Raw genomic sequence first — 16499 nt, 5'->3', positions numbered from 1 at the left:
TCAATCTTCCCTTGTAAATGCTTAAGTGCTGTTTTTGGACTAATGCAAAATAAAATAAATAAATGTAAGACTCGAATATTTTGCTTTTTTCTAAGTCATGGCCTGATGCTTTGGGGCCATACAAGGTACATATCATGCACTATGTTACAAAATAAAGCAATTAGGACAATAACAAGCTTTGGCCATCATGATCACTGCCCTCCACTATTTTTCAGGCTGTGTGATGATAGTCTTTAACATATACATTTACCAGTACTTAATTCGTGTTGAAGATAACGTAAATAACTTTGTTACAAGAGGCAATATACACAGCCATAATGCAAGGCCAAGAAATATGTTAGACACCCAATGCAGATTGTCCAAAACCTTCAATCATTGAGATGACCTTGTCTTAAAATCAAATAATGAACTTCCCAGAACTGTGCATCTAAGTAGTAGTAATAAGTTCAAAAATGTAACTGAGCATTGTTGATTTCAAACCCTTTGCACTGGTTAGTGAATATTTTCAACTAGACTAGAAAAGTTCAACTATAAAAAATGTGTATCTCTTCATCATGATATTGAATGTACATGTATGTATTCATAAAGAATGTATTCAAATACCTTTATTTTTTATGATATTTACCATGGCATGAGCTGCTCTTTGATGAATAAAAATTATTATTATTTATAAAGTATTAATATTCATTTATAGAGGGATGTACAATTTTTGCCAACATAATACACAGTTGATATTACCACATAATTTAAGTTGTCTTACCTTGGGAGAGAGTTTCAAATTAGATGAAAACTCTAGGCTTCTCCTTGGTGATGATGTCCAACACTTTTCTTGTAGTTTGGCCATCTTTTCTTCCAGCTCCTCCTTCTCTTCCTCACAAATCTGTAAAGTGTGAAATGATTATTATTCTGCAGGCAGTAATATTATCTAATAATAAACAGTATGTTCCATCGTTGACTGACACTCCCGTGACATCATGCTTTGTTCCTACAGAAATACGTTTTCTTTTTACTTTGGGAGATAGTTGAGGTCAACACTTTGTAGGATTCCATTAGAATGAACAAGGAACTAGCTTTTGCATTTCTGCAGAAGAGAATTTTTACTGTGGACTAGTTTCACCACACTGTAGCATCTAGTTTAGCATGTAGTATTAGACCAGGTGATGCTAAAGTGTAGCATAACTAGTCCACAATAAAAATTCTATCCTATGGAAACAGAATTATTTCATTCTTCCTTGTTCATTTTCTTTTTACACTGTTTAACCATGGTGTGGTGTGCAATATGGCATATGTTGCCAGTGTATGGGAAAGTAGGTACTTGCAGGTGAATTTGACTTTATTTCTTGGGCTATATTCTAGAAACGTTTAGCTCTTATGAAAGCACCCAATCTCTTCCATCAAATTCCCATTCACTCTTGACTGAATGATTTCATTTATTTGCAAATAATTGGCTAACATTTGATTTTGGTTGTAAATTTCCTGCCAGATCCGAAACATTTTTTCTAAATTTTAAATCTAAAAACATAGGCATAATGGTGCATGAAGAAATGAGAAAGATTCACTGCCAGTTCTATGAGCGTAGATTTGAATTAATAAATTATCTTAAAACAACAAATCTTACTTTTAGAGCAGACATCAGGCTGTCAACATTGCTCTGCAGCTCTTCACATTTTACTTTTTCTGAATTTAATTTCTCTTCATTGACTCTCTTCTCTTCAGAAAGACATTTCAGTTCTTGTGATTGAGACTCTATAACTCCAATATATTCATTTTCACTGCTAAGGCATGATTCCAGATCATTTTTCAAACCAGTTTTCTGTAAGAGGAATGTAGTATAAAATGCAGCTGCAATTAAAAGATGAGCACATAAGAATTAACTCATTAACTTTGCTATGTCTCCTACAGCCCCTGATACTAGTAGCCTAATTTCTCACAAAGTAACTTAGCTTTTACTATGCATATTTTTTACGGTGTTACCACCCCTTTTTATTTCAATTTGTTATATATGCCTGCATAGATGTCTAGATATTTAACTTATAGCTCACATACATGACAGAATCACCACAGGTGAGAAGGAGATTGAAAGAGGACAGGATGAGACAAATATCTCCTCAGGAAGTTTAAATGAAATTGAATAAGCCATTGAACATGATTATTCAATTAAATTATTTTCAAATACTTCACTGCTATTATTTTAAAATATGTACACAAAAAATTACCAGCTACAGGTATAGCACTTCTAAATATTTTTTTCTTTCCAGCCTCATTGTTAAATGTAAAAACGTAATTAACTAACAGTATTGGAGCATAATTTCAAATCAACATTTAAAAATTTTAACATTCATAATTACTAATTAGGCATTAAAACTTGTTTGTTTGAGGAAAATGTTCATGTAGACAAGACAAAAACTTACAAATTATTTTCATAATGTGATTGCAATCTGCAGAATCCCCTGGTACACTGCATATACTTTAATTTCAAAACAGAATAAGATTATAATTGGTAAAAAAATGAGGAAGGAGTGAAAATTCATTTTAACATTGAGTCAAAGGGCTGAATATGAATTAGTAGATTTGGTGAAGACCTCCACATACTTTGAGCCACGTGCATAACTAAAAACATCAGTTTTCTATAAAAAACAATGAAAAGAGTAAGTTAAAGTAATTAAAGATTACATAATAATAAATTAGCTAGTATGTAAATACTTTTGAATAGATACACAATATGTTTTTATTTCTTTAACTAATCTCTCCATCAACTTATTATGCATTTTTTAAAAATTTTAAAAATCATTCCTAATTTCTTATTTAGGAGCACATTAGCCTACATTAATGAAATTGAAAGTTTTCCATGGCAATAAATTTTGAAGTAGGTAAATGCTTACGTTTATTCTTTGTTTCAAGGTCTATGCTCTTTTATGATCCCTCAGAGATTCTTTTCTTGACAACAAACTCACTCACAATCACCCCTACTTTGCCTCTAATCCTATGGATCACAAGACTCAAAACTTGCCCTGCCTAGTATGCATGTGGTACATTATCGTTCAAAGTTCTATTTGATATTCTACAGTTGCAGGATATTACAATATTATACCCTTGAACATTCTATTACTCTAAAAACTATTATATATATATATATATATATATATATATATATATATATATATATATATATATATATATATATATATATATAATATCCCAGACTATCTTTAAAACAGCACCTCAGATTCAAGCTCATCCACTACATTCTGATAGTCATTGGCCTCCTGCTCCAACCTCTTAGTGTGAACCTTAAGTTCAGAATATCTCTTCTCAGTACTAGAAAGAAGGTCTTTCAGTTCTTCATTTTCTGCTCTTAAACTTTTCATGCCTTCAATGGATAGTTTCAAACTGAGGGAAGAACAATTTAAAAGCATTACAATACAAACATGAGACAAGCCCTTAACACATATATTTGTGACTGAGAATGTTGGTGACTGTATGATATACTCAATATCATACAGTCACCAACTGATAAATCATTATCATATTTGGTTAATAAAATTGTTGATGCACGAAATAGACCAGTTATGATTTCTAGCTGATACACAAATAATAGGAATAACACGAGACACTTACTTTTCATTTTCTTTTTTCAAAGAATCATAGCTGATTTGAAGTGCAGCATTTGAATCTTCAGAATTCTTTAAGATGGCCATCAGCTTTGTATTTTGCTCCTCAAGCCATTTCTTCTGCAAGGTCAACTCATTATTGGTATGCCGCAGTTGGTCTTCGGCCTCGGCGGAATCAACAGATGAATTATGGATACTTGAATAAAAAGAGAAAAATCAAATGATACATTACATAAATAAATATTCTTTTGAAAAAATTAAAATTATACATATTCCATATTTCCCTTGGATCCCATGGAACCATTGATCAAAAATTCATCCCCTAGATCCTCATTCAACAAATGTTAGTACCTGTTTCACCTTGCTTGTTTCCAATGCTCAACCTATAATTGCGAGAGCCACTATTCTCATTTGCTTCATTTGACTGAGTTTTTTGTTACTCTATACAACTGGAATGCTCAAAATTCAAGAACTAAATATAGGTTACAAATAAGGGAAATATGGTGAGCTAACTGAGAAAGCCTTCAGAACATTCATGAAAAATTATGAGTCCCTGAATAAAGTTACAATATAAATGTGATGTCACTTGACACAGCATGTGGTATGACATAGATATAGAAATATATATATAGGTATATACATATTTCCACTTCAGATACCCATCCCATCATATCCAATCAAAATTTGATTTTTTAATGTAAAACATTTATTACAATATGATGATATACCATAAAAATGTATTATCATTTTAATTTTTAACTACTTCAATAAAAGACACTACATCAGTGGAACACAGGTAAAGAGTTTCAAAATATGCATGCTCATTCAGTTAAATTTAAATTTAACCATAAACTTGCTTTTCATGAAGAAGATATGAATAAAAATGCATCCTGTCCATTCCCATGCTTTATGAGCTATACATCAGATTTCAGCTTCACAACTGAGCATTTCATGGTATATTTTTAAAATGTTACTGCAAGAGAGTTTTCCATAATGCAAGTGCATTACAATGTGTTATCAGATTGATGATATCCTCAATTTTAAGAGGTACCCATGTTTTCTGACATGCTTTTAGAAGGGATTTTGCATATATACAACATTTTGATTGAACATGTGACATTTTGTACTTACTTTAAAGGTGATTTCCAAACATTTCCATCTTTTTCCTCAAAAGAGCTACACTCTTCACGATCTGCAATGAAAATTTATTGATGATCAATATTCTTGTATTCTAAATTTGTCTAAATAATGAACGGACTAGGTATCCATGTGAATATCATCGACCTTTTGATTATTTCCAAACAATTAATCATGATTTTTATTTAATTTCCCTTCTCTGATTTGTATAACATAGGAACTAGGTCATTAGTGTCCTTCTGTTATTATATGGATGAAGTTAACTATTTGTGTTTACTCAATAGATGCCTGAAATATTATTCATTTGATTTATACTTTTCTATAGAGTCAAACAAGAATCGAGCAACATGTTGCAACATATACTATGGCATCATCTGGTACCATCATTATACTTTAATATAATGAAATATGTGGCGGCTCAACACTTGAATCATCATTGAGCGCCATTGCGAACGCGCCTTCGCCGGCAAGTGTTTTGGCTTCCGGCGTTCGCCACCAGGGTCCGCCGCCAGGGCGCAACCACGCCGCCAGAGCCACTCTCAGTCTCACTCTCACTCTCTCTCTGACTGGCTCTGGACCGTCACGCGCGCCGCCATCGTGGTCAACCCAAGGACGCTGCTTCCTGGTGAAGGATTCTCTCCTGGCTTCGCCACCGCACGGCCGAATATTTACTGAATAATTACTGTTCAATCGCCTCATCAAGGTTTTAATTTTCTGAGCACAATAAACTTTGTTAATTGTTAGGAGGTGTCATTATTTCCACCACGATACCTCCTTCAATAGTGGTGACCCCGACGTGATTCATTTCTCCCCACGTGCTTAGCCGTGCACTGACCACGCCGTTTTGGTCGAGCCCGAATATCTGTACATCTGCCTCGCTATGTGATTAGGCGACTCCTTGAGCGAGAAGAGATGGGCGACAGGAAGCCATCCCAGTTTCTCCGCCATCTCAAGGACTTGGCAGGCTCGTCGATGCCTGACGAGTTCATGCGGTCGCTGTGGCTCACCCGGCTACCCACGCCTCTCCACGCCATCTTAGCAGCTCAAGATGGCGTCGACCTAGACGCCGTGGCTTCCCTCGCCGACAGAATTAGTGAGGTGATACCCCGGGAACGAGTGCCCGCCCCTACCCACGCTCAGGTAAGCGAGGTGAGTTCCGACCCGCCATCTTGTTCCGGTGGATGCTCGGGCATGTTGACCTCCCTCCTGAGCCGAATGGACGACCTCACCCGTCAAGTTGCGGCTCTTTCGGTGGCGCGGCACCCTCGAGAGGAACGCTCCCGTTTCCGAGGCCATTCCCGTTCCCGCAGCCAATCTCGCGGCTCTGAAGACGGACCATCAGGACGCCGTACGACGCCACAACTCTGCTGGTATCACCGGAAGTTTGGTGCCGACGCGCGGCACTGCACCCAGCCGTGCTCATTCCAGGTGCCGGAAAACACCGCGGGCGCTCGGTAGACGCGGCCGCCGACCTTAGCCCTACAGCAAGCCGCCTCTTCGTTACGGACACGACCACAAAGGTACAGTTTCTTGTTGACACTGGTGCTGACCTTTCTGTGTTTCCCCTATCGCTCGTCAAAAGTCCTAGACAGCGGACCGACTACCAACTTTTTGCTGCCAACAATTCCGTAATAAATACGTACGGTTGGGAAGTATTAAACCTAAATTTCGGTCTGCGCCGCGACTTCACGTGGAGGTTTGTTGTGGCAGACGTTGCACAGCCTATTATCGGAGTGGACTTTTTGACGCATTTCAGTCTTTTGGTGGACGTTAAGAATTCTCGTCTTACAGACAGTTCGACGACAATTTCCGTCGCCGGAAATATTGTACGCCTCCCGGCAACGCAGATAAAGGCGGTAGTAGGAGAAACCCGTTTTCACGTTCTTCTCTCGCGCTTTCCCGAAATTACGCGTCCAGCAGGGACACCCGGTCATGCGTCCCACTCCACAGTGCATTTCATTCGCACGACCGCAGGTCAGCCGGTGTCATGTAAACCACGTAGGCTTGCTCCCGACAAACTTGCCGCAGCCAAACGGGAATTTGAATTAATGGTGCGATTAGGGACAGCCCGCCGCTCGGATAGCTGTTGGTCCTCCGCCCTCCACCTTGTGCCCAAGAAGGGAGACGAGTGGCGCCCATGCGGGGATTATCGCGCGTTAAACGCTAGGACCATCCCCGATCGCTATCCTGTCCCCCATATCGAGGATTTCGCTGCATCCCTCAATGGTGCTCGTGTTTTCTCCACCATTGACCTCGTGAGGGCATATAACCAAATACCTGTGAACCCGGAAGACATACCGAAGACTGCAATCACGACCCCCTTTGGGTTGTTTGAATTTCCCTTTATGTCATATGGACTGCGAAACGCCGCACAGACTTTCCAACGTTTCCTCGACGAGGCACTCAGAGGCCTCTCCTTCTGCTACGTCTATTTAGACGATATTTTGGTCGCCTCCCAAAATGAGGACGAACATGAGCATCACCTGCGTGAGCTTTTTGGCAGATTAAAATCATACGGTGTGCTCATTAATCCTGCAAAGTGTGTTTTTGGTGTTCCCAATGTCAAGTTTTTAGGATATAGTGTAAGTGCCGAGGGTACAACGCCTTTAAGTGACAAAGTGAGTGCTATCGCCGACTTCCCACTCCCTGTGACGGTGAAACAGCTCCGCCAATTCTTGGGGATGCTGAATTTTTATAGAAGATTCCTTCCCCATGCCGCCGACTTACAGGCCCCCCTCAGTGAAGTGCTACGCGGTGGTGTACACGGCCGCGACAAAGTGGATTGGACGCCCGAACTGCGCCTTTCTTTCCAGCGGTGTAAAGACGCTCTTTCGAACTTTGTGCTTCTCGCCCATCCGGCCCCCTCCCTTCCCCTCGGCCTGTTTACCGACGCCTCAGACTTCACCCTGGGAGCTGTGCTCCAGCAGCGCACAGAGGCGGGTTGGCAACCGCTTGGTTTCTTCTCCAAAAAACTAAGCTCGGCCGAGAGAAACTACAGCCCTTATGACAGGGAGCTCCTGGCGATTTATCGGGCGGTCCGGTATTTTCGCCACATGGTGGAGGGTCGGAATTTTACAATTTTTACAGACCACAAGCCGATAGTGTACGCGTTCCAGCAAAAACCTGACAGATGTTCGCCCCGTCAATTCCGCTACCTCGACCTGATCGGCCAATACTCGACAGACATTCGTCACGTAGCCGGCGCGGATAATGTCGTGGCGGACGCTTTATCGCGCATCGATTCCTTGTCCTCCGCGGTAAATTTTGAGGAGTTAGGCCGTGCACAGGAGGCAGACGCTGAACTTGCTGCGCTCCTTAAGAACGAAGAGTCTTCCCTCAAGCTCAGAAGACTTCCTGTTCCCGGTTGTGCTGTGCACTTGTTTTGTGACACTTCCACCCCTTGTGCTCGCCCATACGTCACTCCCGCATTCCGGCGTCAGGCGTTTGATTCGCTTCATAACCTGGCGCATCCCGGAGCGAAAGCGACGATAAAACTCGTGACATCGCGTTTCGTGTGGCCCTCTATTAGGAAAGACTGCCGCGAATGGGCACGCGCGTGCATCCCGTGCCAACAGGCAAAAGTGACTCGTCATGTTGCCTCCCCTGTGCGCAATTTCCCGTCTCCAGGACGGAGATTCGAGCACGTCCACATCGATTTGGTCGGACCTCTCCCAAGTTCACGTGGTTTTCGATATTGCCTTACGTGCGTGGACCGTTTCACCCGATGGCCCGAGGCAATACCGATTGGTGACATTTCGGCCGAGACAGTGGCATTCGCTTTCTTTAGCGGATGGATGTCGCGTTTCGGCTCACCCCAACGCATCACTACCGACCAAGGACGGCAGTTTGAAAGCAACCTCTTCCGCCAGCTCTCCCTCATGGCCGGCGCGGAGCATTTCAGGACGACAGCATACCATCCTGAGGCGAACGGGATGGTAGAACGGTTCCATCGACAGCTGAAGGCCGCCATCCGTTGCCACGGGACCACTCAGTGGGTGGACGTACTTCCTGCCATCCTCCTGGGATTCCGCGCCTCCTGGAAGGAAGACCTAGATGCCTCCACTGCAGAGCTAGTGTATGGGGAGCCTCTCCGCCTTCCCGGAGAATTCCTCTCACCAACCTCTCCATCGCAGCCAGCTGACACCGCCTTCATGTCCCAGTTGCGCGAGCATTTCCGGGAGTTGAGCCCTCGCCCCGCTGCCCGCCACGGTTCCCGTCAGGTTTTCATCTTCAAAGACTTGCCAACGGCATCCCACGTCTTCGTCCGGCACGGCCCCCCGCGGGGTTCTCTTCAGCTGCCGTATGACGGGCCGTTTAAAGTTTTAGAACGGAATGATAAGGCGTACAAAGTCCGCTTACCAAACCGTGATGTGTTCATTTCTCTCGACAGACTCAAACCTGCCTTTACGGTATCCAACCTACCAATTTATAACCACCAGGCAGCTCTACCGCTTCACCACACCGCGCCACAGCTGGAGGCAGCAGAATCGGACGAAAGATGGCCTGCCGCCTTTACATCGCGCCCAGCTACGCTGCCTGCACCGCCAGACCCTCAGCCCCCAGGTGCTGCACCGCGCACACAGCGCGGCGAACGGACAACCCGATCTGGGAGACGCGTGCGCTTTCCGTCGCATCTTGAAGAATTTCAACTATAATTTTCTCTTTTTTTTCTCTTTTTCTTTCATTGTCTTGACTTCATTACCTAACCTGTCAAGCTTCCACCACCCCTACACCCTCCTTCCTTGCCGCTCACCCGTTATCACCTCCTGTTTCCACAATTTTTCCAATGTCTACTAATCACCAGGGACTATAAAACAACCAAGGGGGTGGTGTGGCGGCTCAACACTTGAATCATCATTGAGCGCCATTGCGAACGCGCCTTCGCCGGCAAGTGTTTTGGCTTCCGGCGTTCGCCACCAGGGTCCGCCGCCAGGGCGCAACCACGCCGCCAGAGCCACTCTCAGTCTCACTCTCACTCTCTCTCTGACTGGCTCTGGACCGTCACGCGCGCCGCCATCGTGGTCAACCCAAGGACGCTGCTTCCTGGTGAAGGATTCTCTCCTGGCTTCGCCACCGCACGGCCGAATATTTACTGAATAATTACTGTTCAATCGCCTCATCAAGGTTTTAATTTTCTGAGCACAATAAACTTTGTTAATTGTTAGGAGGTGTCATTATTTCCACCACGATACCTCCTTCAAAATATATTGATTGCAACATCCCTTTATTATTCTGTGGAAATTATGAATTGTAATTATATAAAAAATGCGTGATAGAATTTTTAAAGGCTGCTTTATTTTAATGTGTTCATGCTAATGAAAATAATTGATTACACATGTATAAGCAAGTTTGTTTTCTGCACGCAACTGTAAACCCTTTAAGTATTTCAAACAATGAATTATTAATCACAATAAGGAAGCATAAAAATCACCTTAAAGGTTGACAAGGTTTTCTAAAGGATTGCAAATAGTTATAAATGTGCCATGTCCATCAAAACATACCAAATTGAATAATTAAGACATGAAATTACTAGTTTCAAATATATTCGCTTTTCTTCTCTGGAGATTCCTGGTTTTTCATGCATTACCAAAGAAGTAAATAATCAAAATCACTTACATCACCATTGGGCTTCTCAGAAATTGAAACATCCCAACTTGTAAATAGAGTAGATGAACAATGTCAATGCCAAAGGCAGACATAGGCATGATTCCCTAAGTAATGCTTGCTAATTAAGATTCATTAGGAAATCTGATGGTAAAATTTTTGTTATCGCAATAAGAAAATGATTTAATAATATAAATCACTGTATGATTACCAAAATGACCGTGGAGTTCTCATTATAACTTAGGAAGCCACCACCAGTGGGTTGCACACCCTGAAGATATGCTATCCTCTTCAGAAATTGCCAGATCATTTTACAGTAATGCCTGCACTTACAAACTACTTTACAGGATTGCTAGCCAAAAGATTATATTGCATGAAATCGAATACTTGAATACTGAGGTCCTTACAGGAATAATCCAAAATTTATAAATATGCAGACCGAAATTGGTCAGCTCCTATCTCTAATAGCTACATGTTTATTGTAGTAGCATGGTAAGTGGCCTTACTCCATGAGGTATAATATCAATTCACAAATTCAGAGTTAAGCTAAACAAATATGATATTTCTTTTCACTTGGTGGTGCCAGATTTTCTTACTTCAAGTTTCTTTAAACACAAGGAAATCAAGCAAAGCTCACTCGCGGGTTTTATCATCTTCAGAAAAAACTCACACAATCTATAATTTAACTATGCCCTGAAGTAGTACAATAATTTTACAATATATTATAAACATAGCAGGAACAATGAAATTTTGCCAATTAAACCACTTTTAAGAATTTACAGACAACTTACCTGACACACTGGGTAAAATTTCAATGTTATCTGCAGGCCTGCAAAAACAGGAGTACATATGTAATTTAATACAAGCACACATTTAAGTCATACATATCACAATTTGAATATCAATTTTATATTATTATAGTACAACTATGGTTTTTCTTGAATCTAGTTTCAATATAAAACCAAGTTATAGGGTCAGTGCTAAATAATATGAATACCCATCATGGTTTATTTAAGTGCTTCTGAAGAAAATTTAATAGATTACCTGGACACCAAAAGATATATTGATCTTTGAGATATTGGAATTTAATATTTGAATCAATGCCCTCATAAAAATTGTGGATAATTTCAAGTCATATATTCAAACCCCTTAAAATTTGACAGCATGTGATATTAATAAAATGACCATATTCTACTCAAATATCAATTTGATTTAATTTTTTTCGATTATTAAAATTTTAGTTAATAATATAATAATGGCTGAATATGATTTCACTTGTGTGAGATAAAAATATCCTAAAACCACAATATCCTCACAGAGGTAAAGAAAATAGTAATTATGCATATTTTGTAGATTTAGTGGATATATCAAGGAAGAATCATAATTAATATCAAACATCCCAATAAAGAAAGCATGTTTATTCACCGCTAATATACGCACACAAAATGTGCAAGGGGAATGAGGACTGTGAGCCAGTGAAAAGAACTAAGAGCTAACAGCTGTTCTCCTTCACCATCTTCACTGGTCTCATCATGATGCTACCATTGGTACTATATGAAGAGTGGTATGTGAACATGAAACAACAGCAATCCTACGGCCACTACACAGACATTTTAATAGTAGGTTTTGTATTTTTCCTTAAAAAAACTACATTTTGGTAAAATTTTCAGAATTACAGTGCATGAAATGGGATGAATAAAAGCCCCTATTTGAGTGTAATATTTTGATGCCATTTTGACCTCAGAATGATGTCACTTTAAGTCAACAGTGAATATTTCAAAAGAAATCACAATGAATTTTCGATAATGCCAATCCAAGGTAATTATGACCTATGGTTTCAGCTTTGATACACAATACTGAGAGAGGATATTTGAAGTTAATAGTTATGGAATAGCTAGAATAATTATATTCACTTTCAGACAGATCAATTTTCAAATACGAGGGTCATCCGGAAAGTAGTACCCGTTCGTGCCGCATGAAGTGCTGACGACGCGAGTAGCCGCTGGACGAGGTCAGATAGCTTCAGTGGCTTGTCTGCCTTCTCTGAGCCAAGTTGCGTGACGCTAGCATTGCCTGTGTTGTTTCTGTGATTGTTTACAATGTTTAAAAAAATTGAGAACGCCGCCAGTTGTGAAGTGAGGGCAGTGATTAAATTCCTCAATGCAAGAAACGTTCGCCCATGTGATATTCATCGCCAATTAAAGGAGGTGTATGGAGACAATGTAATGGACGAGTCGTCTGTTCGGCGGTGGTGTCGCAACTTCAACATGGGGAGGGGGAACACACACGACGATGAGCGTTCGGGGAGACCGTCTGTCATTACAGACCAACTGGTGAGCTCAGTTGACGAATTCGTGAGGAACGATCGGCGCGTCACAATTGATGACATCTGTGAGCATTTTCCCAATGTTTCTCGAACAATTGTTCATGAAATTGTTAAACACCATCTGCATTATGCAAAAATTTGTGCAAGATGGGTCCCTCGCGTATCTCAATGAGCTGGCGGCGAAGGACTATGCAGCAGGAATACAGAAACTTGTCACACGTTATGACAAATGCCTTAATTTGCTTGGAGATTATGTTGAGAAGTAGTTTAAAGTATCCTCTTTCAAATAAAATTTTTTATGTTTGTTAATATTTACTTTTGTGTCTTTATTTCACGAACGGGTACTACTTTCCGGATGACCCTCGTATATACAATTTTCTTACTCTGGGTTTTCTTAGAACTTCAAAATCAGTCCTTAATTTGATTCAGTAAAAAAATTTAAATTCATGAATTGAAGCTAATTGCATGTTGAAGATGCAATCATTGCACTAGTAGATGAAACAATTTGAGCCAACCATAAGCTGTCGACTATGCCAGTTAGAACAGTGGCTTGGGTGGCCCTCAAAAGGATGTGGCCCTCCATGAGATATATTTCTTCTATGATATATTTGAGGTTCCAATGATTTATTTCAAACTACCAAGCTCTCAAAAAATGAATAAATTTGATTTTAACAACATTGCTACCTTTCAATTCTTGCCAGTTTCAGTATTCTCCACTTGCCCCAATCATTGCACTGCCCCTCCCCTCCCCCCAACAATTGACCCTCAATCCATAAACCCAGTAGTCAAAGAAAGTGACACACACATAGAACATCAGTGCACACCATCAATCATCGTCCACTGAAGCACGTAGAAGTAATGCAATTATTAAAAAGAAAAAAAACCAGGCCATCAACTACTGGGGTATGGATTCCATAGAGGTTGTCACGCGAACTACATATTTTGGAATCGATCAGAGAGATGACATAAGATTGTAGTGGTATTTAGTAAAGCACATGATGACAAATATCAGCTATCTATAGGCAGCTAAAATATTTTAACTTCATTAATTTACTTCTTTCAGAATAAAATCAGAGAAAAGTATTTACCATTTGGTTACAAACCCAATTCATATTTCTAGGGCAGGGCCAAAAGGCCATCATTTAACTAGATCTAAAATCACTGAGGTCCTGAAATGCAAACATTGTGCATTGTGAATCTCAAATTCAGTTATTGTAAAAAAAACATACAAGTCAATATGTTTGTAATGTATTCGGGTTTTTATCTGTTTATTATCATTCATGTAACTTGAATTCATTTTACAGCTCAATTTTTCTAACTCAAATAAACTGTGCGGTGCTTCTGCATCGCTTATGCTTTGACCATCAGCAATCTAAGTTAGTACAAGATGCCATTGGAGTTAGTGTCCATGGGCTTGAAGAGGGCCTTTGAGAGCCACTGGCTGAACTGTACGGTAAAATTTTGCTAACTTATGAAATGTATGAGTAATAGATCGCCACATGAAATATGAAAAAGTGGATAGGACACAACTTCTCCTCTATTCAATATATGCTTGGACGAGACAATAAAGGAAGTCCAAAGAATGATGAAAGGTATTACTCGGAGAATGGGGCAATATACTTCGTTTCATAAATGGCATTGCAGAAAAAACAGCGAATACAGAGGGCGTGCAACTCATTGAACACAATGGGGCATTAATTTCAGAGTGATACAATGACAATCAACGTAAAAGTGAGGTAGTAAAATCTTGACTGTGAGTCAAAAAGGTACAGAATCTGAACTAGTTTATAAAGAATCATAATCTAAACTAATAAAATGGCAAAATAAAGAAGTCGAATCGAAATTGAAGCAAAATCGGCTACTTTTTAATTTTGGGATCTATAGTTGAAATAGTACGTGTCATTAATTTCCAAGTAATTCGCGTCAGAAAAGACCATCAAGAATTACCATTCAGGCCTACTTGAAACTGTTCCATCAAATAATCATTGAAACTTTCAATTGTTCACTTTGATTACTCGTTGCACTAGATCGCATTTCGAATGTTAGTGCAAAACCCACGGCGAAGTTGCGCGATACAGTCGCACTAACGCGACGGACGCACTAGACGGATGGAAAGTTTCGAAACGATATATGAATACGAGAAAAAGTTAGCGAAACCTTCCATCCCATTAACGGTGATTACAGAAAAAATTGCCTCAAAATGAGAGGTAGTAAAAATTCTTATAGTTCTTTCGGGTTTTTTTCCAAAAATGTTTTATTCTCCTTTCTTGTGAAGTGAAACGGTGACGTAGTAATGGGACATTTCCCCGTTATTTCTGCAAAGCACATCCAGTATTACTCGTGCTCTTTTGGCACTACTACACGTGCTACTACTACAGCATTTTCGAAGTCGTCTATTGCACCATATGTAAAATAAAGGGCACGTGAGAAAATATATTTCTAAACGATTACAGTCTACGATTGCATATATGTTGGTACCTTACCCTAAAATTAAATGATAAGATAATATATTTTATCCTTTTATTTTACAGACAAAAATACAACGGAGAGGTCAGTTCCCACGGAATGTGCCGGAATTTTAACGAGTCTTCTTCTAAAAGGGTCCGAGGAGAGAAAATTGTCAACCTAATCATCGAAGCGGTTTCATCGTCCTCTGTCGCAACAAATTAATCATATATAGTATACGCACACAAAGTCAACAAAAAGAACCCTTTTCTAATTCTTCTTTCAATTCATTTATGCTTTAGGATTGAAGGCTAAGAATAAGAATCACTTCTCCCTCGCTGGACACAGGAGTGTGAAGGAATATTTTACCTTCGTGCGCAATGGGATGACTAACATGAAAGCATATACCTTATGCATGCAACTTCGCATTAATTTCTCACTTAATCGTTACGCTTAGATCTGAAAGGAGACGTTCCGCTCGCACTTCGACATCGCTCATTTGTACACCTCCCACGTTCAACATAGTGCGTCCACGCGCTCATTTCTCGGCAAGTGCCACCGTGATAAGCATCTACGTAAAACAATAATAATATCACGCGAGAGTGCGGATGCCATGACACGCCGGGCACACCCACATCCACTATGATTAGAGGTATGACCTTAACAATTTCGCAGCGGCATGAATTATCTCCCAGGCCGGTAGCCATCAATGCAAGTAACATCCAAGCTATTACTTCTAGCTCGTATCCAACTTCAACAGAACATACGTACACAAGTACCTTAACTTTTAGAGAAGTTAATCAAAATAGAACTGCGCCAGCTTGCTGCGATGAAATACAGTTGGACGGTCTTTATGCCATTTGGTTGGCATTCAAATGTTCCGAGGACACACAAGAGTGAGCGGATGTGAATTGAGAGTCGCGTTTTTTGCCAAAACCCAGTCACAAACAAATATTCACCCGCCTACTATTTCACTCATTTCGAGAAGTTATGCCGATTCCTTTTATCTTGTGAACCCCTGTGGACCACTGAATAATAATTTTACACGTTATTTATTCAGTGGTTTTCGAATAAAAATGCCCTCTTGGGTCACTGGACTATTGATTACCTGGATTTCACCTGTTGATTTAAGTGGGATGGCAGTGGTGCAAATATCAGAGCCGTCCCCTCCGTCCCCCAAAACAAAAAACTCTCTGCTCTTTGACTAGAGAGTCGAGAGGGTCATAAAAATTCCCACCCGGAAATTAATCGTTTTCTTATTCGCGTAATTATTCTATTTGGTGAAATAATTCCGTTGTTCAAAATATGCCCATCGCCGCAGTCCCATAATTGAACAAATCCAAAGCGTGCATACGAGAGATATTTCCAACGGGAAA

The 16499-nt window shown here is 40.3% G+C and overlaps 1 protein-coding gene across 1 annotated transcript in view; it reads right to left on the bottom strand.

The window, feature by feature from the left end:
* Positions 1-16499, bottom strand: part of LOC139697925 (inositol 1,4,5-triphosphate receptor associated 2-like) — a 33566-nt gene that overhangs the window by 6507 nt on the left and 10560 nt on the right. The window contains exons 4-9 of the mRNA XM_071596785.1: positions 11144-11181; positions 4743-4803; positions 3619-3807; positions 3222-3390; positions 1619-1813; positions 761-880 (exon numbers count right to left, since the gene is read on the bottom strand). Of these exons, the coding sequence (XP_071452886.1) occupies positions 761-880; positions 1619-1813; positions 3222-3390; positions 3619-3807; positions 4743-4803; positions 11144-11181 (772 nt within the window). The remainder of the gene's footprint in view (positions 1-760; positions 881-1618; positions 1814-3221; positions 3391-3618; positions 3808-4742; positions 4804-11143; positions 11182-16499) is intronic.

Source organism: Hetaerina americana, unplaced genomic scaffold (genome assembly GCF_022747635.1).
Source record: "Hetaerina americana unplaced genomic scaffold, ioHetAmer1.1.p SCAF_8, whole genome shotgun sequence".
NCBI classification, from domain to species: domain Eukaryota; kingdom Metazoa; phylum Arthropoda; class Insecta; order Odonata; family Calopterygidae; genus Hetaerina; species Hetaerina americana.
The sequence above is the reverse complement of the archived record's forward strand: the minus strand, read 5'-3'. Positions and strand labels throughout refer to the sequence as shown.